At 41.9% G+C, this 27,194-nt stretch overlaps 1 protein-coding gene across 1 annotated transcript in view; it reads left to right on the top strand.

Moving 5' to 3' along the window:
* Window positions 1–863: 863 nt before the first annotated feature.
* Window positions 864–27,194, top strand: part of LOC124043769 (actin-related protein 3-like) — a 28,919-nt gene continuing 2,588 nt past the window's right edge. The window contains exons 1-9 of the mRNA XM_046362709.1: window positions 864–1,051; window positions 9,331–9,386; window positions 9,775–9,887; window positions 11,245–11,355; window positions 13,244–13,339; window positions 13,567–13,674; window positions 14,491–14,634; window positions 26,154–26,327; window positions 27,082–27,174. Of these exons, the coding sequence (XP_046218665.1) occupies window positions 1,008–1,051; window positions 9,331–9,386; window positions 9,775–9,887; window positions 11,245–11,355; window positions 13,244–13,339; window positions 13,567–13,674; window positions 14,491–14,634; window positions 26,154–26,327; window positions 27,082–27,174 (939 nt within the window). The 5' untranslated portion in view covers window positions 864–1,007. The remainder of the gene's footprint in view (window positions 1,052–9,330; window positions 9,387–9,774; window positions 9,888–11,244; window positions 11,356–13,243; window positions 13,340–13,566; window positions 13,675–14,490; window positions 14,635–26,153; window positions 26,328–27,081; window positions 27,175–27,194) is intronic.

Below are 27,194 nucleotides of genomic sequence, written 5' to 3' on the forward strand. Positions count from 1 at the left end.
TTTATTAAAATGTAGTCCACTCCTGATCGGCTAAACGTTCACATTTGTAAAATACAGATATATAACCAACACAACACTCACTGCTCTTATTATAAATGTATGACTGTTGTTTCAAGTTAATCAGGACAGCCCTGATCAACAGTCACAAAGTGGTTTACAGATACCCAGCCTAAAAAACCCTAAGCAATGCAGTGACTTCCTGGGCTAAACTTCATCAGCAGAAGTCTGGGACAAAATAGAACTGAGGTTAGACGCTAAACTCGGAGCAAGCAGATTCGACATGAGCAAATGTAGTTTTGATTCATAGATGAAGATTCCCCAGTTGCAAGTTTAGTAAAGTAGTTGCATTAATTCTCAAATTGAGTGGCATGCTTGCAAATCTTATTCAATGTATTCACATAATGTGTCAAGCAAGTTATGTTTGCAAGTGTTGTATTTATTCACACATCACTTACGTGCTTGCAAGTGTTGTGTGCAACTACAAAACTGATAATACAGGTGAAGCTCATATTTGACATGTGCAAATCATATTTTATATGCATGTACACGTATGTCTCTATTTTACCTTTGAACACGGGCCACTGTGAACCACCCACACTGCCTGCATTGCTCAGGCGCTCCCCGGCGTCAGCCATCTTGCCTCTCCCTGCCTGTTTCCACTAGATAACACAGCCACAAAGTAAAAATTTGCTATATCGGAAAATATTAATGACTTTTTTTGCTTTTTGTTCTTATTTAAAGCATAGAGTTAGGCATAATGTTGGCGGTGTGGTTAAGGGTTAAAATCAGATTTTAAATTGAGAAATTGTAGAAAGAGGCGGGGGTTTTGACTTTGTGGCTGTGTTACCTAGTGACGACCTGCCTGTCCAAGACCGAGTGCGGAAGTAAAAACTGTACTGTGCGGGTTCTGGATTCCGTACTCCTGTGGACGGTTTGCAAGATCCTCCACCCGACACAGACGGCTTTCAATTCAAAACAAACATTTGTGATTACCAGAGGTACACGAGATGGCAGGACGATTACCGGCGTGTGTTGTCGACTGTGGTACAGGGTAAGCTATTCAAACTAGAATTACAGAGCATCGAGATTTTGGGTGTCACCGATACAGAGCCATCGCTGTCAGCAACTGGGTGTGTTGCTAGTTAGCTTGCTAAATATAATCAATGTAACCATTGCATGCCGATGCATTGCGAAACAAATGTTTTAGTTGTTTTGTTAGGTCGTTATTGCACGACTGTTTCGTTGTAATTGATTATGCGGTTTGCTGTGTTCGCTAGTTGGCTAACGCGTTAGCTAGATGTCTATAAGCTTGCTAATTGCTTGATATCAGAAAAGGTTTTTCTGTCGGAAAGGCTTTTTCAATACAAAATAAATACTAACCCCATTGCTGGGGTTCTAATAGAACTGTTTTATATTTGACTTACTTTGAGTGGGCATTTATAAATGGGCTTTGCATGTTTTTTTTGTACCATTTAATGGTAGCTACTAGCGATGCAGTCCATAAGTAATTTTACAGTGCTCACTACAAGTCATCCCGACTCTGAGTATGCGCAGAGCGACTTCCTATATTGTCGACTTCCTCATTCACGCTTTTTAGTCCATATATGGTCGTTTTCGGCATCTGAACATGTTTTTTTGATTAGCAAACTTCTCTAATTTCTTCACTTTAGCCGTAGCCTGATCCTTAAATATCTCAAATGAAACTACACATGAATTATTTTTCTGAATAACAAAGACTGATTCGAATTCGTAAATAAGCAAGGGGATTTTCACTTAAGGGTGACCTCACAGTTCTACAACGCTTTTCATTGATTGTGCATACTCCTGCTTTATGCCCAATATTTTTGGATGCCAATATATTAATTGCCTGTCCCAAGATGTATTCAAAGCCAGTGAATTAGGAACAGTTGGGGTTAGGCTTATCCCTCATTATCGGACTGTGCAAAACTGTGCAAACCACAACATTCTAGTTGCCTCGTTTTAGCAAATAATCACTTTGGTGAATCTTATTCAGTAACACAATGTTTTTGTTCGGTCCTCAATCTTTGAATAATTATTGCTAGTGCAATGCTCTGCATCTGTTACTTGTGTTAATTGTTAAGCCTACTTATTGTTTATCAATGTACATGATTTAATCTAAGGAGCAATATCCAATGTATGCATTTGATATATCCTTGGCCTTGATGTAGATTATTTGAAGTGATGGGTATTTATGTTTAATACTATAGTTAGGGTTATTGCCTAACTGATATGCGACTGTGCTGCAGCACTTGCATGTAAAGACTTTAACTCGTTACTCCGTATGTTGCCCTGCATACCTCTCCACTTATCTTCCCCCCTCCCTTTGGGCTATTAGACTAGTGCATCTGGTCCTCGCTGGGGAAGAGGACAGGAAACTACAGCTGAGGATGGAGAATGAGGCTAACTCCTTTGTAAAGCAGATGTTTGAAAATGCTGAGAAGGCCAAGATGCTAAAGTACCAAACCAGCAGAAGTCAAATCGAGTACACCACCACACAGCTCATGAGTCACGCTCAGATAGCCAAAATGTGTGAACTGAACTCCACATCCTTTTACCTCATGCACAAGTGGGATGCTATTCTTAGAGCTCAACTGTTCCATTTTGCTGTTATTGTAGGGCTAGTTTGTCCACTCCTCTGTAAAAGTTGTGTGTCAGGCCTATGTGAAAGAGCCACTATTTTATGTAGGCCACTGTGTATTATATATTTTTTGCGGGGGTCCATTCTTGGTCAAAACAAATGCTTCATATGTAGGCTAGGTGTTGCAGGCCAGGCTTGCAACTGAGACTAGTACCTGCGACTAGGGTGGAGTCGTCCTTTGCTTATCATCCACAGCAAACAGTTTTTATTTCGTATATATTTAGGCCTAATCATTGTCTAAATTTAGCCTGCATTTGGCCTTGATTCACAGTGTAGCCTAGTGGATAGGCCTAGTTAGCATTTCAGAGAGAGCTACCCAGTCCAGGCCCACTGCCCAATCCCGAATCGAACTCTATCCCCTACCTTCCTTCTCTTTCATAGAAAGTGGGCCTACATTTTTAGAAGATTGGGTGTAAGCAGTATGTCAGAATATCCCCACTATAGAGTGGGGGAGTTCGAGAGGAAAGTAGGCTGTCCATTGTCCTATCTCACCTATCCAATCCTTTAAGATATAGTGACGAAGGGCTAGGGCAGGGATCAGCAAGTAGATTCAGCCCTGGGCTGATTTATTTTTAATTACAAATAGTTTGTAGAATGGAAATTGACCGCAAGAATCCCAAACAGATATATTTGACTAAAACATAGTCATTGCTTACATTTGTATACGATCATGTCTCTATATTTTTCGTTGGAATAGTTGGGTAAAGATTTCCAAAATTAAAATCACTTGGAGCTGATTTCCTAGTGTTTTTAATTTAGTATTTTATGTCCAACAATGATGCTAAATAAGAATATGCTAAATAAGAATACTAATTTGCTCAGAACACATGGGGCACCAAAAAACCCCACCCGTGGGCCAAATTCGGCCTGTGGGCCCCCAGTTGAGAACCCTGGGCTCGGGGGTTGATTTGGAATTGAAACACTCCTCTGTTTGTGGTTGTGTCCACTGCTAGGAGTGTGGTGTAACAGGCTTGTTGAGGCAGGTAGCTACCCCAGACAAGCTAGGGCTGTTCAGTGGAATGAAGCCCTAAGCCTATGTTTTTGTGTCTTCCAAGTGCACATAGTAGAATTCTCCTTCTTCCCTCATAGTTAGGCTTTTATAAGCAACTCGGCCTAGCCTACTTTCTAGCTAGGCTATAGCCTATTCATTGAAACTATGGAATTGAAAAGCATCTCAGACAATGTCTCATCCTTATTGTAGTGTCAACTAAGCTAGGCCTATATCCTTATGGTATTGTCTCAACTAGGCTATATCCCTAAGGTATTTTCTCAACTAGACTGGGCTATATCCTAGAGCTGACCACATTTTAGTCGACTGGTCATTTGTTTGGTCGATAGACTGTTGGTTGACCGAGATTTCTTAAATCGAGCAGTCGCAATATATATATTTTTTTATTGGTGCACAAGACATCTGTCTGATTTGCACCTGTCTCAATGGACTAATCCATTTCAGAGGCCACAGGGATGGCACAGTCCATCACTCTAAGACATGTGATACTGAAATGTAATGTAAAAATAATGGTGCACACTAAAATCAATTTTTATTACAAATGCACTTTCTCCCTCGATGGATAGGGTCACCGTCCTCGGTTCTTAAATGTAATTTACAGTGCGTCGTATAATTGGTGCCTTTCCCTATGTTGCTATGTGCATAATAGTAAGGTTAACCAGCATATTGGGATTGAGAACAATGCAGCGGAGGCAGCAGCAGCAGAGATGAGGAAACAGCCTAATTGTCTAAGCAAATTTAGTAGAGAGGAAACCCCAACTTAATTAGGTCTGTAATCAATAGCCTAACTGTTAAATGTACCTGGCTTTATAAATCATCCATATATACAGTATCTGCAGAAGTTAGACAGATTTTCTATTTTCTGTTTGAGTGTTTTTTTTAATAGCCTACTGATTCTGTGAGCACCAAGCCTCATGCAACGGTAAAATGTCGGACAAAGCAATTTCACAGATTCGGCTGTTTTTAATCTTTGCTCTGCTGTAATAAAGGCTTTACAAAAATGTTTTGTTAGAACAGAGTGGTATTACTTATTTATTTAGTGTTTACACTGTTCCAAACAGGCAGAAAGATAATACAGCACCTCTTTGTCACACATAATATGCACACAGCTCTTGCTCCTATACCCTCTTTTCTTGATCTCCTTCTTATTGTTATTACAATTATTATGATCATCATTATAATAATATGTAATGGCGTTGTCATTAGTAGGCTTTGTTTAGTAGCCTTGTATATCCATCGAGCTGTAGGCCTAAGAGCGCGTCCTGTTTAGTCTTAATTTATTTACGCCTATATTTCAGTAAATAGGCTACTGTATCATTATTTCATGCCATCATACAGCAAACGAGACATTCATGATTTGAAATGCAATCAAGCATTTTAGTTTTCAAATGAAATGACAAAGGGAATTTGGAATAATTTGCCTTAACAATAAATAAACCGCAATTCACAAATGCATGCAACTGTTTCTAGTCTGCTGTAATAAAGGCTTTATATTAGGGCTGGGCGATATGGAAAAAATATCGCAGTATTTTTTATTCTATTTTTATGGACGGTATGACGTATTTGACAGTATTTTTAGTTTTTGAATAATAAAAGTTCTACGTTTTCTTTATGAGTAGTGCGTTATCCGAGGGTGGCAACACATGGACTCATTGAAATCACTTAGAATGTTTCTCCATTCTGATTGTTTTATACTGTTCAATTCAACTTCAACCAAAACAAATTTCCCCACTTTTATAATTTCTGCATTTCCTGCACTCAATTGCAGTGGTGGAAAAAGTACCCAATTGTCATACTTGAGTAAAAGTAAACATACCTTAATAGAAAACGACTCAAGCGAAAGTCACCCAGTAAAATACTACTTGAGTAAAAGTCTAAAAGTATTTGGTTTTAAATATACTTAAGTATCAAAAGTAAATGCAATTGAGAAAATGTATGTAAATATCAAAGATGAAAGTCTAAATCATTTCAAATTCCTTATATTAAGCAAACCAGATGGCACCATTTTCTTTTTATTTAATGATAGCCAGGGGCACACTCAGACAGACATAATTTACAAACAAAGCATTTGTTAGTGAGTCCTCCAGATCAGAAGTAGTAGATGATCAGGGATATTCTGTTGACAAGTGCGTGGGGTGGGGGCACTGCAAATAGTCTGGGTAGCCATTTGAATAGATGTTATGGAGTCTTATGGCTTGGGGGTAGAAGCTGTTTAGAAACCTCTTGGACCTAGACTTGGCGCTCCGGTACCGCTTGCCTTGCGATAGCAGAGAGCACAGTCTATGACTAGGGTGGCTGGAATCTTTTACAATTTTTAGGGCCTTTCTCTGACACCGCCTGGTATAGAGGTCCTGGATGGCAGGAAGCTTGGCCCCAGTGATGTACTGGGCCATTCGCACTACCCTCTGTAGTGCCTTGCGGTCGGAGGCCGAGCAGTTTCCATACCAGGCAGTGATGCAACCAGCCAGGATGCTCTTTCGATGGTGCAGCTGTAGAACCTTTTGAGGATCTGAGGACCCATGCCAAATCTTTTCAGTCTCCTGAGTGAGAATATGTATGTCGTGCCCTCTTCACGACTGTCTTAGTGTGCTTGGACCATGTTAGTTTGTTGGTGATGTGGGCACCATAGAACTTGAAGCTCCCAACCTGCTCCACTGCAGCCCCATCAATGAGAATGGGAGTATGCTCGGTCCTCTTTTTCCTGTAGTCCACAATCATCTCCTTAGTCTTGTTGTCCTGGCACCACGTAGCCAGGTCTCTGACCTCCCTATAGGCTGTCTCATCGTTGTTGGTGATCAGGTTTACCACTGTTGTGTCATCGGCAAATTTAATGATGGTGTTGGAGTCGTGCCTGGCCGTGCAGTCATGAGCGAACAGGGAGTACCGGAGGGAACTGAGCACGCACCCCTGAGGGGCCCCTGTGTTGAGAATCAGTGTTGTGGATGTACTGTTACATACCCTTACCACCTGGGGGCGGCCTGTCAGAAAGTCCAGGATCCAGTTGCAGAGGGATGTGTTTAGTCCCAGGGTCCTTAGCTTACTGATGAGCTTTGAAGGCACTATGGTGTTGTACTCTGAGCTGTAGTCGGTGAATAGCATTCTCACATAGGTGTTCCTTTTGTCCTGGTGGGGAATTGCAGTGTGGTTTGCAATGGAGATTGCATCATCTGTGGATCTGTTGGGCTGGCAAATTGGTTTTGGTCTAGGGTTTCTGGGATGATGGTGTTGATGTGAGCCATGACCAGCCTTTCAAGGTACTTCATGGCTATAGATGTGAGTGCTACAAGTCGGTAGTCATTTAGGCAGGTTATCTTAGTGTTCTTGGGCACAGGGACTATGGTGGTCTGTTTTAAAACATGTTGGTATTACAGACTCGGACAGGGAGAGCTTGAAAATGTCAGTGAGTCTACACAATCACTGGTATTATCAGTCTGTATTAGGTAGCTACGTTTGCTCTTACTCAGTACATTTATTAGCATTAGAAGCTAACAATTAGTGTCTCACAAGATTTAGGGCAACTTGCTAAGAAAATACAAACTAGCTCGTTTGCTGATGTAAGAAACAAACTAATAATGTCATTATAGAACGCCAGTGGGTTCATATTAAGAAGCAAAGTGAAAACAGCGTTGTTGACATCAACATTGTTGCATGTGCTGCATTAACCATGCACACTGAACGCAAGCGTCTCGTGTTTGAGGAACATCAAATATTCTCCTTGAGCGACAGGGTGTGGCTAGGTCTGTGTGGAAAGTGGCACGGCGAGAAAGAGCGGAGAGAGATGACTCATGTAGCGAAGTAAACTATAAAAATTGACATTAGACATGGCGTATCACATTTAACAAACCAAACATTCAAATAACGCTATAGAAGGTAAATTAAAAACACAAACCGGTCCCTGCATCAATACTGGTATATCATAAAATACAGTATACCGCCAAACCCTACTTTATTTTTTAAATTATTTTATTTATTTATTTTAGAATAGTCTCTGGTATACTTATTTAGTGTGTACACTGTTCGAAATTGTCATTACAAAATAGAGAAAAATTGTAATCTAACAGCAACTGTTTGGCACACACAATCCTCCTATTCCATCCTTTTATAGGTGTGTTGGATTTATTGATCTCCAGTACTTTTTCCACAACTTCCATAGATGACTTCCCCTTTCCCTCCTGAGTAACCATTTTGAGTTTCTTTTTCACGTCCGCCTCATCCATTTTGCTGTCACTTGTTCGGAGTTATACTTGTTATAAACAATTTAGTGGTGTGATTATGATAGGTTATATGGTCACATATATGGTCACATGCATGCGCTGCTTACATTTTTCACGTAAAGAGAGCAAGGGTTGGGGGAATAGGCTATTTTTTTCCCCCAAAAAATGAGGGATTTCGTAAACATAACTTTTCAGTCAGAAACAATTAACAAACTACATAAATAAATGATGTTGCAGCTTCAGCACGGACAGCGCAATAAACATTTTCTGTGCTGTGATGCCTTTTCGCTGCTGTAGAGAGGAGAGCGAGACCTCGTGCACCAATCACACAGGAACTCGCAGTCATTGTTTTGAACACAGTGTGAACACATGTTCTTTCTTGAGTCGTGTGTGTTTTATCGATTGGTCGAAAGAACAGTACGACTCTCGGTCAACTAAGCCTTTTTTTTTTTGTCAGGGACAGCCCAACCATATTTCTAGCTAGTGTGTGTATCAACTAGGCTATGTCCTTATGTTTGGTTCATGCACTTTAGAGACTGCTACTGTCTCCTAAGTACATGAACTGAAAGACTGCACTGTTATGACTAGGAGTTACTTGCCTACTGTAGTCTTTGATGCACACTGTGCTTTGGCACTCTTCAACAGTGTCCTCTATCATTCCCACGGGCCCTGTCCAGGAAACGACGGGAGAACAGAGCCACAGCCGCCGACATCTGGCTAGCATGTGCCTAGCAAAACACCACTACACAAAGGATCATAGAAAGGCTCATGAAATGTACTAGTATTTAAGTATTTGATGTAGTATTTAAGCTAGGTTATGTTCCAAGGGTTATACGTGGGAAAAATTTGGGAAATTGTTTTGACCACAAAAAAAGACCATTCGATAGGTTTCCAGGTATGTGTGGGAAGTCTGTGCCATGCTAGCCTAAATGCCCACCCCAAGTTTTCAGGGATTTCTGCCGACTGGCAACTTTCAGACTAATATGCCCATTTGAATGATTTTGACCGTTTCTGTACATTTTGGGTTTGAGCACTCTAGGCTTCATTATCGATCTGTGGAAGGCTTTAGCCTACTGCAAGTGAACTTCAAATGCAACACTGCTGGCACTCAAACCAGTTGTAGGATGACGCTATGCTAAGATTTATACGTGTGTTGTATTTTGGGAAATGTATGAATAGCCGCTTTGATTCCAAATGCCCTTTTACACTCTTCCTATCGAAGGGTAGGCTATTCAGAGTCGAGCTGCAGTTGTTGGCTCTGATCCATGGAAGAACAGAGGTTGTATTGAAGCTAACCAAAACGTAGTCTAGGCTTGCAAATATATATATTTTACTTTTATTTTTTACAAACTGGCACCCATACAACATAAATGTGCACAGTGAGCATGTGTTAAGTCTACCATGGCTGTTAAATCTGATGCTGTTGCTACCCTTTCTCTCTCTTCCAGATACACAAAGCTGGGGTATGCAGGGAACACAGAGCCACAGTTTATTGTTCCGTCATGTGAGTATATCTGTCCAGACGATTCGCCTCGCATAGAGGGTAGGCCTAACTGTTGAACTTGAACTCAGCCAGTGGTGATTTTGTTTTTTAAATGTTGTGTTGCCTAGACCAAAGTAATTTTAAAGCTGGTCAAGCAGAGAGCTAACACGGTTTCAAAGTGGAACCCTTTGGGGCCTTGCGTTGGGAATACAAGTCCGGATAGTGAACAGTGAGGGCATAGTTCACTCTTGCACTTGGTGTTTGACTGAATTAGTGTCTTCTTTAGAGAACACACATAGTATCCCTAACAAAGCTCTTTCATCAAACACAGCCTTAGTCTAATCGATTCTCTCTCTCTCTTTTTTTACACGTCTCTCTCGCGCTCTCTCTTTCACATGCTCCCTCCCAGGTATTGCAATCAAAGAGTCAGCCAAGGTTGGATCAAGGACGGTCAAGGGGGTGGACGACCTGGACTTCTTCATTGGCGACGAGGGGATAGACAAGCCCAATTACGCCACAAAGGTACCGAACCTGTTGACTTGAAAAGGCCCACTCAATACAGTATATCAAAGCTCACATAAACCACAAACAAACCTGCCCAATGCCAACCATGACAGCAAAACATGACAGCCTAAAAGTAATTTGACCAATACAATGCACAAGCCCACCAATTGGAAGTTGTCATGTAAGGCGTGTCGCGCGGCCTTTCGGGGCGTGTCGCGCGGCCCTGCGAGGCGTCGTGATAACTCACATACTGTGTGTTTAACAGATTCCTATTCCAAGGCAATATAGAAACTTCACGAGAGGCATCTGTCACAGCTAGTCACTAAGCCATGTGCTGAATGTATGTTAGTGTCACTAAGCCATGCAGGCCTACGAATTGTATGTAAATCAGAAAACCAGTCCGTATCTGGTGTGATCACCATGTGTCACTCTGCATGAGGCAGATCACCTTCGCAACGAGTTGATCAGGCTTTTGATTGTGGCCTGTGGAATGTTGTCCCACTCCTCTTCAATGGCTGTGCGAAGTTGCTGGATATTGGTGTTAACTGGAACCCGCTGTTCTACACGTCGATCCAGAGCATCACAAACATGCTCATTGGGAGACATGTTTGGTGAGTATGCAGGTCATGGAAGAACTGAGACATTTTCAGCCTCCAGTAATTGTGTACAGATCGTTGGGACATGCATTATCATGCTGAAACATGAGGTGATGGCAATGGATGAATGGCACAACAGTGGGCCTCGGGATCTCGTCACTGTATCTCTGTCCATTCAAATTGCCATAGATAAAATGCGATTGTGTTTGTTGTCCGTAGCTTATGCCTGCCCATGCATAACCCCACTGCCACCATGGGGCACTCTGTTCACATCAGCATATGCCAGCATGCCAATGGCACGCTCACTGAACTTGAGACATTGGTGGCGTTGTAACTGCACGTTATAGAGTGGCCTTTTATTGTCCCCAGCACACTGCACCTGTGTAATGATCATCCTGTTTTTAATCAGCTTCTTAATATGTCACAAGTATCAAGTGGAATGATTTATCTTTGCAAAGGAGAAATGCTCACTAACAGGGATGTAAACAAATTTGTGCACAACATTTTTGAGAAATTAGCTTTTTGTGCGTATGAAACATTTCTGAGATCTTTTATTTCAGCTTATGAAACATGGGACCAACTCAACTACATGTTGCGTTTTATATTTTCGTTCAGTGTACCTGGTTTGTCACTAGGTCATGTCCTAAATGTAAGTTGGTGTACTTGAACTTTCATTCAACCATGCACTAAAGTGTATGTTGGTGTACTTGGTGTCACTTAGTAATTTACTAACCTTTGTGTTTGCCTGTGTGACTGACCTTTGACCTCTCGCCCACCAGTGGCCGATCCGTCACGGCATCGTGGAGGACTGGGACCTAATGGAGAGGTTCATGGAGCAGGTCATCTTCAAGTACCTGAGGGCAGAGCCTGAGGACCACTACTTCCTGTTGGTAAGAGGCCCATGGGCCAAATGTGACATTTACGGAATAGGAAGAAACCATATTGATGGATAGAGGGTAGGCCCTCTTTCCAACGTCATGGGAGAAACAAAAACCATCTGTACTGTGGAACTCAAGGGCCTAAGTTGTGCACCTGTGGTTTAAAAAAGTGATGTCATAAATGTCAAGTCTTGAGGAAGTACGACTATATCGGCACGGTGAGCCATGTGAAATGGATCTTCTAGTGAAGGGAACTGAAACTAAATGTTTAAAACAGTCGGCCAAAATCTTTACATAATGAGCTTTATCTCATTCTCTGTGAAATGGGGGGCATTTAAAGCCAGTGTTTGTGATCCATTAAAACAAAGTTGACTATTCCTTAAAAGGTTGAAAATAGAGCCTATTTCTAAAGGACTTCTTGACTTAACCCTGACAGTTATAAATGCATTGTGAGGCTCTTAAAATGCATTGTAACTAAGACCTGTTCTGCAGGTTCAAAGCGAGGAGTTTTGCATGTAATTGAGGTGACGGTCATGGAATTTTGGATGATGTTTATTCACCTAAAATAGGTGAATAGAGGAAAAATGAAAAGAAATGAAGGTACTTATTCAAGAACGGTGAAGTGTATTATTACACAAATAAAGCGAATTAGATGAAATATTTTGAAAAATGCAACGTTTTTCTTGAATCTTCAGCATACCAAAAATAATGTATTTACTTAATCCAAAATTAAATCTAGAATCGGCTTCCTATTTTCGCAGAAAAGCATCCTTCACTCATGCTGCCAAGCATACCCTCGTAAAACCGACCAGTGAAGGATGCTTTTCTGCAAAAATAGGAAGGCCCGACTTCGGCGATGTCATTTACAAAATAGCCTCCAACACTCTACTCAACAAATTGGATGCAGTCTATCACAGTGCCATCCGTTTTGTCACCAAAGCCCCATACTACCCACCACTGCGATCTGTACGCCCTCGTTGGCTGGCCCTCGCTTCATACTTGTCACCAAACCCATTGGCTTGAGGTCATCTACAAGTCTCTGCTAGGTAAAGCCCCTCCTTATCTCAGCTCACTGGTCACCATAGCAGCACCCACCCGTAGCATGCGCTCCAGCGGATATATCTCACTGGTCACCCCCAAAGCCAATTCTTCCTTTGGCTGCCTTTCCTTCCAGTTCTCTGCTGCCAAGGACTGGAACGAACTGCAAAACTCACTAACGCTGGAGACTCATACCTCCCTCACCAGCTATCAGAGCAGCTCACAGATCACTTCACCTGTACATAGCCCATCTGTAAATGGCCCATCCAACTACCTCATCCCCATATGGTATTTATTTATTTTTCTTTCTCCTTTGCACCCCACTATCTCTACTTGCATATTCAACTTCTGCACATCTACCATTCCAGTGTTTAATTGCTATATTGTAATTACTTTGCCACCATGGCCTATTTATTGCCTTCCCTCCCTTATCCTACCTCATTTGCACACACTGTATATAGACTTTTTCTACTGTATTATTGACTGTATGTTTGTTTTTTCCATGTGTAACTCTATGTTGTTATGTGTCGAACTGCTTTGCTTTGTCTTGGCCAGGTCGCAGTGGTAAATGAGAACTTGTTCTCAACTAGCCCCCCATGTTAAATAAATAAATAACGTTGTTAACGAGTCCATGTTAACGCTGAAACGGACTCTACCGCACAAATGCCTGGCCATCCGGTCTTCAATCAGCTGTTCATTCCACACGCTAAAATAATTTAAAGGGTCATAACCGTCGGTTTTTCGGTAATTGTGCCAGCCCTAATTGAGTGTCCATGTGGTTATTATTAAACCTGATGCGGGTTGGATTAGTGTGTCTGTGTGTGGAAGTCTTAACTCCCAGTACTGTGGTGTCCTCTTGCAGACAGAGCCTCCTCTGAACACACCAGAGAACAGAGAGTACACAGCAGAGATCATGTTTGAGTCCTTCAACGTCCCAGGGCTCTACATCGCAGTGCAGGTAAAGCTTAATCTCTGGGAACACAATTTTATCTAGCACACACAGTTGATATGCTGTTAAACTGTATAAAACACAGACTCCGTAACTGCCTCTGCCCTCTGCTGTTTAATGTTGTGGTAAAGGATGTGGTCAATGACATTGCAGATTTGCTGATGTAGGACACGGCAGTGTTGTTTTACAATGGTGTCACATTGATGCTGTTTTCTCTGTCACCCCCCCTCCCCAAGGCTGTCCTGGCACTGGCGGCCTCCTGGACATCCAGACAGGTAGGGGAGAGGACACTGACTGGGACGGTCATCGACAGTGGAGACGGAGTCACCCACGTTATCCCTGTGGTGAGTGGCACATCAGCTGCCCAACGACAGCCTTCTCACACAAAATACAGATATATTACAAACACAGTATAGGGAGAGAACTTTTTGTAATGGGGAGGTACAATCTGAACTGCTTTGTTTGCTACATTACAAAGTGTTTGGATTCTGTGTGCCATACTGAACACAACCCTGGTTGTAGTGAAAGGCTCCCTCACCTCAGCCAGACCTCTAATCGTTCAAGTTGAGGTTCATGCGTCTCAATACATTTCAGTGGCCTCATTTGCTTGTCTCCTTTCATATTTTCTGAACTTATCTTAAAAAAAGACTGGATTGGTAAAAGCCAGGGAAAAGATTCATACTGTGGGTATGTTTTTTTTTCTTGTCCATTTATTTTTAAATCAGTGCAGATGATGGAGAGGAAACTATGAAAGTAGGCCACTGTATACTTTTGACACACAGACTTAGGTAAAGAAGGAATTTCCTGACAAGAACACAAGTTGTGCAATGGTGATTTAGTCACCATTTTGGTTTTAAACTGCCCTGCAGGATGTACAAGCCATTGCTTATTCATGGTCATTCAAGTTTGGTAAAAGTATACAGTATATTCCCTCATACCCTTTTCACACTACTGAGCCAAATTTAAGCTGTACTGGCCTGGCCTTGTTACACATCCACCATATTTGCTGGATGCTGAAAAGGACAATGTGAAAATAAAATGGCAGTAGAATAATTTAAACATATATGCATCTACTTTGACCTATTTATTCTTATATGCTGTGACATCACCTTACTCCAAGCATTGTGAACTCTGACTCGTCTGTCTTTGTGTTGCTATAGGCTGAGGGCTACGTCATCGGCAGCTGTATAAAGCACATTCCCATCGCTGGTCGTGACATCACTTACTTCACCCAGCAGCTTTTGAGGGAACGGGAGGTGGGCATCCCCCCAGAGCAGTCCCTGGAGACAGCCAAGGCAGTCAAGGTAGGTTGCAGCGAACTCCATTTCCGGTCATTCACCACTCATCCTATTACTAACCACTGTACCGGTTCATAGTATAGTCAAGGAGCCAATCCTAGACCACATTTTCAACCCTAACTGTATCCCTGGTTCTCTGAGGCAAGTTTTCCCAGAATGTTGAATTCCTAATTGAACTGGTCCTGTGTTGTCTTAGGGTATTTTCACACAGATATTACATACCCTGTTGCAGTTCCGTAGGCCAACAAAATACTGTATGTTTCGCTCTCACAAGAACGGTTTCGGGGACGATTTACAACACATTCTATATGGTATTAGCATACTAGCTTGGCTTGACTACAACAGGTCAAAAGTTCCATGCAAATAACGCTACTGCATCACAATACCTGTCACTCTGGTCCCGGACCGACCACTCTGGCAGAAGTCTCACTGTTTTGTCTTTCTGGCACTAGTCTACTAGTCCCATTTATTGGTTTTCAAATCATGTAGAGGGCTTGGGCTGTTGCACAATAACAACCAAAGCTCATATAAGTCAGTTTATAACATTCCATAATTGGTTACTCTGAGAGTTCCTCATAATGACATTGGCTGTGGCCACAGGGCCTAAAAAGTAATTCAAATTTCTATTACTAATAGGGATAGACCAAATGGGGCAGTTCCATGCAATCTTATAGCCATACTAGGGCTGGGCAATATGGTCAAAATATCATATCACTGTATTAAAAAAAAAACATAGAATTGGACAGTATTTTATGTTTTTTTTTAAACGAAAGTTCAACATGTGCTTTGAGTAGTGTGTTACCGTAGGGTGGCAAGACATACATTCTAAGTGATTTCAACAGGTCTTTCTCCATTCTGTTTTATACTGTTCAATTCAACTTCTACCAAAATTCATTTACAGCAATTTCTGCATTTACAGCACTCATTTGAGATCATTTCCACACTGCTACATGATATGGGCAAACAATCTAGACCTTTTTTTTAAACTAAGTGTTGCAATTTGACTTGAAATTTAGAGCAAAAGCACTTGTGTGAACTATTTGAATCATGGAAATAGAAGGATTATTCTAATTCTATAGTTATTATATCATAGTGGGCACTTTGTATACAGTGTTGTTTGACATGACAACAAATTAAAATGCCAGGGAGGAGTTATTGTGACAGGTTAGGAACCGAAGTGTTGATATGCTGATTTCTACAGTGTTTCCTAGGGCACCCTATAATATTTGGCTATATGGAATGTTTTTCTTCGCTACTTCATGTAGCTAACGTTCTTGCTTTGCATCTTCCTCTTTGATTTAGAAGATAATGTTGCCCAAACAACATGCTGATTTAGGTCTACGTCATCGCTGGTATTATCAGGCTGTATAGCTAATTACGTTTGCATTGCCTCAGTACATTTATTAGCGGCTAACAACATTCAGGCCCAATTTGCTAAGAAAATAGAAACTAGCTGTTTGCAGATGTAAGAAACACAAACTATGAGTGTAATTATAGAACGCTAGTGGGTTTATATTAAAACCTGTTAGGGATGATGCAAATTTTCGTAGCTTTTTGTTAAAAATCGAGCAACATTTCAAAGTCCTGCTACTCATGCCAGGAATATAGTATATGCATATGATAAGTATGTGTGTATAGAAAACACTCTGAAGTCTCTAAAACTGGTTAAATCGTGTCTGTGGCTATAACAGAACGTGTTTAGGAGTAAAAATCTCTGGTAAAACTGTTTTACCAAAAACACAAAAAAAATATTCATCCGCCATTCAATGTATTGTCTAAGGCGAAAGAAAATAAATGAGGATCCCCTGTAAATGCCTACAGCTTCCACACGATGTCGCCAGTACTGGCATTTCAAGTCTGCTTTATCCTTGGTTAGATGACGTATAGGCCCTTCCTGTTTTAGGCTCACCACAGGATGTTGTGAAATTGAAAACATGGACGATGATTTCAAGACTTGCTGCTATCGAATACAGATCGCCCCGTGATCAATTTTCTAGATTATTAACGTTTATTAATAACTAAAGTTGGTTTAGAAAAGTAGTTTGAAGTGTTTTGTAAAAGTTTATAGGCAACTTTTGTCATTTTAAAAAGTGACGTTGCGTCTTGTAAAGGGGCATTTTCCTGGATCAGACCGGCTTTCAGCAAATGACATTTTGGGTATACAATGATGGATTTAATCGGGAACCAATTGACCCAATTGTGATGTTTATGGGACATATAGGAGTGCCAACAAAGAAGCTCGTCAAAGGTAATGAATGTTTTATATTTTATTTCTGCGTTTTGTGTAGGGCCGGCTACCGCAAAATCTTTTGTTTAGGTGTCGTTCAGCTATTTTGGGGGGTGTATGCTATCAGATAATAGCTTCTCATGCTTTCGCCAAAAAGCATTTTACAAATCTGACTTGGTGGCTAGATTCACAACTAGTGTAGCTTTAATTCAGTACCTTGCATGTGTGTTTTAATGAAAGTTTGAGTTTTATCGAGTACTACAGGTGGCGCTCTTTAATTGCATGGATTTAGGTTCCTGCAAAGGAACTAAATTCCGCATCATCCCTAAGAGGTTGAAGCAAAGTGAAAACGGCATCATTGTCATCAACATTGTTGCATGTGCTGCATTGACCGTGCAGACTGAATGCAAGTGTCTGGTGGTCGAGGAACAACAAATGTGCTCCTTGAGTGACGGTGCGGGGCTCGGTCTGTGTGGAAAGCGGCATGGAGAGCGATGACTCAAGTAGCAAAGTAAACTACAAAATTACACACGGCATATCACATTTAACAAACCAAACATTGAAATAGCGTTATAGAAGGTAAAGTAAAAACCCAAACCAGTCCATGCATCGATAATGGTATATCGTAAAATATGGTATACTGCCCAGCCCTAAGCCATACCAACTATATCCATATCAACCATCAGATAGGGTCTGCAACCGCCTACTGGAAGTAGCTTGTTGGAGTTGGAGACTCTGTGACTTTAAACATCATAAAGGACTTGGTTTGATGCATCTGAACATTAGGAGCTTACTTCCTAAACTGGATTACATCAAGATCTGGGCTATACATTCTGGTATTGACTGAAACTTGGATCTCTGGGGACATTCTGGAATCTGATATTAATATTGAGGGTTATGAGTTCAGAGCTGATAATCATAGTAGAGGTGGTGGTGTGGCCATTCTTATTAAAAATAATTTGTCTTTTTACTGAAATCTATGTCCCTTGCCAAAGATTGACATACCATCTTTAAGCCTTTGTCTGCCATAGGGGTCTCAAGGAGTTAACTGGTTTGTTGTCATCTTTTACTAAATCAGAAGTTATTATCCTGGGTGACCTAAATTGTGTAAAAGACGCATGTAATGATCTAAACCTAACCCAGCTGGTGACTAATCCTACATGGACCAACCCTGAAGATCCTTCAAAGTCAACTCTGATTGATCTTATTTTAACAAATACACCAGATAAATATATTTCTACTGGTGTCTTCACCCAAGATATTAGTGACCATTGCCCACTTGTTTGTGTTCGAGATGTGAGAATACAAAAATCTAAGCCTCGTGTCATAACAAAGTGGAACTTTAACTTCATTGAACAGGCATTTTTACATTATCTTTATTTTAGTGACCTAGATTGTATTTTATCCATTCCATTCCTGAACCTGATTTAACTTTCAATCTTTTTGCAGATGTGTTTAGTACAATTGTGGATTACCATGATCCCTTCAAAAAATTAAGGATTAAAGGTAGATCGAATACCTGGTACACTCCGGAATTATCAGAAGTCATTCATAAAAGAGATGATGCTTGGGTCTGGGCTATGAACACAGGCTTAGGCCCAGACTGGCAAGCTTTTAAGCAACTGAGGAATCATTGGGTAATACAAATTTAGTAAGGCTAAACCGGATTATTTTGTTTTGTTACCTACCTTTTTTGGATTGTAATGGGAACCCGGCTAAATTCTGTCTACCCCCTGAAGGGTTCTACTTCCTCCTCTCTGCCACAACAAATTAATTCAAACACAAGCCTCATTACAAGAAAAATGCCGTCATTGATGCATTTAATCACCATTTTATTTATCTTTGAAATAATTTTTAAGCATATTCACAATGATATTGGGCTGGATGCTGATAGGGGGGATTTGCTTTTCTTTTAGGCTATTTATAGAAAAATAAGTCCTGGATGCTTTTCTAGCAAAAATCCACAGGGGCTGGCCAATTGGATCCCGGTCTGCTTAAGTGTGCAGGTCCCATCATGTTTTTCTCAATAACCCACATGTTTTATTTAATATTGTTATCAGGAAATATTCCAAAAGTATGGAAATCAGCTCTTGTTACCACTTCATAAGGGTGGGGATAGTAGTGATCTTAATAATTATCACCTCATTTCAAGGCTTCCTTGTCAAGCTACGCTTTGTGAATCCTTTGTAATTGTACAACTTTGCTCTTTTTTTCTTTCTGGGAAATGTTTGAGTGTAAACCAATCAGGGTTTAGGCCTGGGCATAGCATTATTACAGCACCACTTTAGTTGTTAATTATCTTTTTTTTTAAACATTTTATTTCACCTTTATTTAACCAGGTAGGCTAGTTGAGAACAAGTTCTCATTTGCAACTGCGACCTGGCCAAGATAAAGCAAAGCAGTGTGACACAGACAACAACACAGAGTTACACATGAAGTAAACAATAAACAAGTCAATGACACGTAGAAAAAAAGAGTGTCGATGTACCGTGTGTGTAAAAGGCATGAGGAGGTAGGCAATAAATAGGCCATAGGAGCGAAAAAATACAATTTAGCAGATTAACACTGGAGTGATAAATGAGCAGATGATGATGTACAAGTAGAGATACTGGTGTGCAAAAGAGCAGAAAAGTAAATGAAATAAAAACAGAATGGGGATGGGGTAGGTAGATTGGATGGGCTATTTACAGATGGACTATGTACTGCTGCATTGATCGGTTAGCTGCTCAGATAGTTGATGTTTAAAGTTGGTGAGGGAAATAAGTCTCCAACTTCAGCGATTTTTGTAGTTCGTTCCAGTCACTGACAGCAGAGAACTGGAAGGAAAGATGGCCAAATGAGGTGTTGGCTTTGGGGATGATCAGTGATCAGATGATCATGTTACCTGCAGGAACATGTGCTTATGGGTGGGTGTTGTTATCATGACCAGTCAACTGAGATAAGGCAGAGCTTTACCTAGCATAGACTTATAGATGACCTGGAGCCAGTGGGTCTGGCGACGAATATGTAGCGAGGGCCAGCCGACTAGAGCATACAGGTCGCAGGGTGGGTGGTATAAGGTGATTTGGTAACAAAATGGATTGCACTGTGATAGACTGCATCCAGTTTGCTGAATAGAGTATTGGAGGCTATTTTGTAGATGACATCGGCGAAGTCGAGGATCGGTAGGATAGTCAGTTTTATGAGGATATTTTTGGCAGCATGAGTGAAGGAGGCTTTGTTGCAAAATAGAAAGCCGATTTCTAGAGTTGATTTTGGATTGGAGGTGTTTAATATGAGTCTGGAAGGAGAGTTTACAGTCTAGCCAGGCACCTAGGTATTTATAGTTGTCCACATATTCTAGGTCGGAACCGTCCAGGGTGGTGATGCTAGTCGGGCGGGCGGGTGCGGGCAGCGAACGGTTGAAAGGCATGCATTTGGTTTTGATAGCATTTAAGAGCAGTTGGAGGCCACGGAAGGAGTGTTGTATGGCATTGAAGTTCGTTTGGAGGTTAGTTAGCACAGTGTCCAATGAAGGGCCAGATATATACAGAATGGTGTCGTCTGCGTAGAAGTGGATCAGGGAATCGCCCGCAGCAAGAGCGACCTCATTGATATATACAGAGAAAAGAGTCGGCCCAGGAACTGAACCATGTGGTACCCCCATAGAGACTGCCAGAGGTCCGGAGAACATGCACTCCAATTTGACACACTGAACTCTGTCTGCAAAGTAGTTGGTGAACCAGACGAGGCAGTCATTAGAAAAACCAAGGCTATTGAGTCTGCCGATAAGAATACGGTGATTGTCAGCCGAAATCCTTGTCCAGGTCGATGAAGACGCCTGCACAGTACTGTCTGTTATCGATGGCGGTTATGATATTATTTAGTACCTTGAGCATGGCTGAGGTGCACCTGTGACCGTCTCGGAAACCGGATTGCACGGGGGAGAAGGTACGGTGGGATTCGAAATGGTCAGTGATCTGTTTATTAATTTGGCTTTCGAAGACTTTAGATAGGCAGGTTAGGATGGATATAGGTCTGTAACAGTTTGGGTCTAGGGTGTCACCTCCTTTGAAGAGGGGGATGACCACGTCAGGGGGGGGGGCTGTTGGCCTGGGGTTGGAGTAGCCAGGAGGAAGCCATGGCCAGCCGTTGAGAAATGCTTATTGAAATTTTCGATTATCATGGATTTATCAGTGGTGACCGTGTTACCTAGCCTCAGTGCAGTGGGCAGCTGGGAGGAGGTGCTCTTGTTCTCCATGGACTTTAGTGTCTCAACTTTTTGGAGTTAGAGCTTCAGGATGCGAATTTCTGCTTGAAAAAGCTAGCCTTTGCTTTCCTTACTGACTGAGTGTACAGACTTCCCTGAACAGTTGCATATCACGGGGACTATTCGATGCTATTGCAGTCCGCCACAGGATGTTTTTGTGCTGGTCAAGGGCAGTCCGGTCTAGAGTGAACCAAGGGCTATATCTGTTCTTAGTTCTGCATTTTTGAACGGGGCATGCTTATCTAAGATTGTGAGGAAATTACTTTTAAAGAATGACCAGGCATCCTCGACTGACGGGATGAGGTCAACAGCAGAGGTGTATTTGGAGAGCAAGATGGTCAGGATAATGTCTGAGGGTGCCCATGTTTACGGATTTAGGGTTGTACCTGGTGGGTTCCTTGATGATTTGTGTGAGATTGAGGGCATCTAGCTTAGATTGTAGGAATGCCGGGGTGTTAAGCATATCCCAGTTGAGGTCACCTAACAGAACAAACTCTGAAGCTAGATGGGGGGAGATCAATTCACAAATGGTGTCCAGGGCACAGCTGGGAACGGAGGGGGGTCGATAGCAGGCAGAAACAGTGAGAGACTTATTTCTGGAGAGGTTCATTTTTAAATTACAAGTTCGAACTGTTTGGGTATAGACCTGGAAAGTATGACAGAACTTTTCTGGCTAACTCCTCCCCCTTTGGCAGTTCCATCTTAACGGAAAATGTTGTAGTTGCTTATGGAAATCTCAGAATTGTTGGTGGCCTTCCTAAGCCAGGATTCGGACACTGCAAGGACATCAGGGTTGGCCGAGTGTACTAAAGCAGTGAGTAAAATAAACTTTGAGAGGAGGCTTCTGATGTTGACATGCATGAAACCAAGGCTTTTTTGATCACAGAGGTCAACAAATGAGGGTGCCTGGGGACACGCAGGACCTGGGTTTACCTCCACATCACCCGAGGAACAGCGGAGGAGTAGGATGAGGGTACGGCTAAAGGCGATCAAAACTGGTCGTCGTTGGCGACAAAGAATAAAAAGGAGCAGATTTCTGGGCGTGGTAGAATAGATTCAGGGCATAATGTGCAGACAGGGGTATGGTGGGGTGCGGGTACAGCGGAGGTAAGCCCAGGCATCGAGTGATGATGAGAGGCCGTATCTCTGGATAAGCTGGTTATAATGGGTGAGGTCACCGCATGTGTGGGAGGTGGGACAAAGGAGGTATCAGAGGTATAATGAGTGGAACTAGGGGCTCCATTGTAAACCTAAACAATGATAATTAACCTAAACAACCGTATACAAGGCATATTGACATATGAGAGAGACATACAGCGAGGCATAAAGTAATCACAGGTGTTGATTTGGAGAGCTAGCTAAGACAACAACGGGTGAGACAACAACAGCTAATCAGCTAAAACAACAACAGGTGAAATGGCGATGAATGGGCAGAGAGGGTCGGTTCACTTCACACAGGGCCTGAGTTCGTGGCTGGAGCCAAAAGATAAACAAAACAATAAACGGAATGGAGTACCGTGATTAATGGACAGTCCAGCAGGCATCAGCTATGTAGCCAAGTGATCATAGGGTCCAGGGGGCAGCAATAGATGGAACAGGGAAGCCGCGGAGTAGTCGCTACTATGCTAGCACGCAGGCAACACAGCACTTAAATTTAGTAGCCCGGGGCTAGAAGAAGCGTCTGCTTTTGACGGAGGCCGGTTGAAGGCATAGCAGATGAAGTATTCGTCGGCGTGGTGGTGCGGCGGGGCGCCATGTTGACTAAGGATCCAAGCCAGATGGCGAAAGAGGTGTAGTAATTTAGTTTTCTAGCCAGGAGATGCGCCTGGCTCACGGCTAACTGGTGATAGCTTCGGGGCAGGGGCATTAGCCACTATAGCCACTCGGTAGCAGCGGTGATCCGGTGCCAAAGTCCAAAGCTTACGGCAAGGATCCGGTGGAGTAGTGTGTTCTAGCTGTGTTGGAGTCCAGGTGAACAACTGAGTAGGCTGAGAGTTGGGCCTCAGGTATAGCTTCGGTACTGGGTAACTCGGTGGGTGCTAGCTAGCTGTAAAGATCAGGAGTAATGGTCCAGGGATTACGGCAGGAATCCTGCGTAGTGGAGAGACAGTCCGTTACTGGTAGGCTTGGCGAGTATTATCCAGACAAAAATATAAAAAGTAAAAATAAAAAAGGGCTGGTATCTGTGCAGAAGGTAAAGGCCGCTAGCAGTGGCTAACAATGACTAAATAGCTTGTAGCTTCTAGCTGGTTAGCTTCTGATGGCTAGGTCATGGCTGTTCACCCATGACTGTGTGGCCAAGCATGCCTTCAACTCAATCATCAAGTTTGCAGATGACACAACAGTAGTAGGCTTGATTACAAGCAATGACTAGACAGCCTACTGGAATGAGGTAAGGGCTCTGGGAGTGTCGTGCCAGGAAAATAACCTCTTACTCGATGTCAACAAAACAAAGGAGATGGACTTCAGGAAACAGCAGATGGAGCACGCCCCTATCCACATCGACGGGGCAGCAGTGGAGAAGGTGGAAAGTTTCAAGTTCCCCGGCGTACAGATCACTGACAAACGGAAATGGTCCACTCACACAGACAGTGTTTTGAAGAAGGCTCAACAGCGCCTCTTCAACCTCAGGAGGCTGAAGAAATTTGGCTTGTCAGCTAAAACACGCACAAACTCCTTACAGATGCACACTCGAGCATCCCGTCGGGCTGTATCACCGCTTGGTACGGAAACTGCACCACCTGAAACCGCAGAGTTCTCCAGAGGGTGGTGCGGTCTGTCCAACGCATCACTGGGGGCAAACTACCTGCCCTCCAGGACACCTACAGCACCTGATGTCACAGGAAGGCCAAAAAATATCATCAAGGACAACCACTCAAACCACTGTTTGTTCACCTTTCTACTGAAGAATGTTTTTTTATTATTTTCTTTTTATTGTGTTTTCCTTTTCGTGTATTGTTGTGTATTTTATTGTGTATATGAATGTGTAGTTTAATGTGTTTTTTTATTGTATTTTTACGGGTATTGTGGTGCTATACAGGGCTCATCTGGAAAATAGACCTTGGTCTCAACATTGTCTCCGTCAAAATAAAGGTTAAATATATTGTGACTGTATGAAAGTATGCGCCCCAACAGCATTCCTCTATCAACCACCAGCCGCCACTCACACAGTTAAGATTTGGTCACTGTTTTCACTTAAAGTTGGGAAGTTGACTGAGTATATGAATAGTGCTAGCACACCTCAATGTTTTATGAAATGTAAATAAAGAAAATACTAAACCAGGATGTCTTAAAGAAGATGTGAAATGTTCACTTTGCCTGTAGTGTGTTGACTTGAACACTAGGTGGAACCCTTATTCCACCGGAAAGTTTCAACGCAAAGAACAACATCACTTGATATTCAAACTGCTCTTTTGTGAAGAAGTTTGAAACGTGGGATACATAGACGTGGTTCTGATTTTGATTGTTTTGTTCGGTTTACAATTCAAGATAGACCGCTTGTCTCCCCTGGTGTTTCTTAGGGTGTGCTGTTCCCATTAAACCCATGCTTGTAATTGCTGCTCGTTTTTACCAGAATCCATTGTGATTCACTTCGCTTCCTTTGATCCAAAGCAGTAAATGTTTATTGGAAGACTCATCTAAAATCCTTGTTGGCCCTTGTGTTGAAGATAATTGTTTTTCACCACGAGACAAACACTTATCAGGCTTTTCATCCTACGGAGACTTGACTACTGACTGCAATTGGTAGCTTGATTTGTATTCAGTGTTCTTGCTCTTGGAAAAGAGCTATCCAATCATTTGTGTTCATATCTACCACAGCGTGTGTTATGGAGAATTAAGTGGTGTCCTGGGTTTTTTGACAAAATTATTTAGAACGTAATTAAGGCCAAAATCATGTGGGTCTTAACAAGGCTGAAATCATGTAGGTCCTTAATCAGCAACAGCTTAATCGAGGAAGAATGGTCTCAGGATTTAACCAATATGTTTTTACCTCCCTGAGTTGATTTGCTCATCAAGATAAATACTCAAACTTAAAACGATAAATAACTATTGAACTTTTTAAAACTTTCAGTTCTGCTCTGTAAGACCATACTGGTCCTACATGATGTAACATGCAGTGAGCTCCAAAGTATTGGGACAGTGACACATTTTTTGTGTTTTGGCTCTGTCCTCCAGCACTTTGGATTTGAAATTATACAATGACTATGAGGTTGAAGTGCAGATTATCCGCTTTCATTTGAGAGTATTTTCATCCATATCATGTGAACCATTTAGAAATGACATCACTTTCTGTACATATTCCCTGCATTTTAGGGGACCAAAAGTATTGTGACATGCATTTATGTGTATTAAAGTAGTAAAAAGTGAAGTATTTGGTCTGAGATTCATAGCACCCAATGACTACATCAAGCGTGTGACTACACATTTGTTGGATGCATTTGCTGTTTGTTTTGGTTCTGTTTCAGATAATTTTGTGCCCAATAGAAAATAATGGTGTATTGTGGGACTTTGGAGTCTTTGGAGTCCCCCCCCCCCCCATATGCTAAACTCCCCTATTGTAATGGTGAGAGGTTAGCATGTCTTGGGGTATGATATTTTTGCGTCTGACTTTCTCACTGAACATTATTCACGATTCATTCAGGACTATCCGTAATCATGGTAGCATCCACATTTTAATGTGAAAGTGTTTAATATTATATTCTTATTTGCATTAAAAGTGGCACAATACATTTTTTTTACCATTCATTTCTGAGAAACAACCAACACAAACGGAAATGCATCCAAGTTTGTGTACTAGGATTATGGGACCAAGTAATAAACTTTTGACTATTTTAAATACACAAATAACTGAATTTGTCCCCATACGTATGGTCCCTAAAATGGGGGGGGGGTTACAAAAAGGGCTGTAATTTCTAAACGGTTCACCCCTATATGGCTGAAAATACCCCCACATTAAAGCTGTCTCCTTTCAAATCCAATGTCGCCAGGCGAGTTACACTGTAGTTAAGCATCCACTCACGCTTTGTCTTCCATGTCATTCTACACCAGGAGCGGTTCAGCTACGTGTGTCCGGACCTAGTGAAAGAGTTCAGCAAGTACGACACGGACGGCTCCAAGTGGATCAAGCAGTACACCGGCATAAACAACATCAGCAAGAAGGAGTTCACCGTCGACGTAGGCTACGAGCGCTTCCTCGGCCCTGAGATTTTCTTCCACCCGGAGGTTAGCAGTGAGCACTTTGCTATTTAAACGGCTGCATAGCAAGAGGTTTGCGCTATGCTAATTACCTAGCAAACTATGATTGAGAGATGTTCCTCTTCAGTGCTATCCCACATTAGCATAATATTAGCAGAACTCTGACCCCCAGGTCTCTAGGTTAGAGTAGCTTAAAATGAGTGGTTAGGACCATAATAAGTAGGGTACTACCACACTGAAAGCACAGATTACCTATAAATACAAACTACAGCCAGAAGATGAGTTGTGCAGTTAAGGGCTGCAGAGGCCAGAGTGGATGATGGATAAAGACGTCTTTAAAATGGTTAAGATGTTATTTTAAGGTTAAGACTATGCAGAAATTGCTCTGCCATTTCCTGCTTGCTAAAACTCTAGTAGGTTGCCTAATTTCACTTTGTGACAAAATAAGCTAGTATAGTGTAGAGAATCATTGTACCATCTAAACCGCTGTGAAATATATTTTCCATAACCAAAAATATGGTTTCAGCTGTTTGAATCTTGTGTACAAACCCAAAAGTAAAAGATAAACTTAAGAACGGGAAGCATAGAAATAGGACAGGTCTACTGCTTCTTAGGCTTGCTTTCAGGTAGAATGATAGATCTATAACTCACATTGCTTTGTGAATTTGGTCAGGTCGACCAAAAAGTTACATATTGCCACTTTAAGGTATTTATCTGTGAACATAGGCATGTACACACTTTTAAACTTTCTCTCACACTCTTCTTCCTCACAATCCACCAGTTTGCCAATCCTGACTTCACCCAGCCCATCTCTGAAGTTGTGGACGAGGTGATCCAGAACTGCCCCATTGATGTCAGACGTCCCCTTTACAAGGTAATCATATCCCTGAACTA

The sequence above is a fragment of the Oncorhynchus gorbuscha genome, linkage group LG09, assembly GCF_021184085.1.
Source record: "Oncorhynchus gorbuscha isolate QuinsamMale2020 ecotype Even-year linkage group LG09, OgorEven_v1.0, whole genome shotgun sequence".
Classification (NCBI taxonomy): domain Eukaryota; kingdom Metazoa; phylum Chordata; class Actinopteri; order Salmoniformes; family Salmonidae; genus Oncorhynchus; species Oncorhynchus gorbuscha.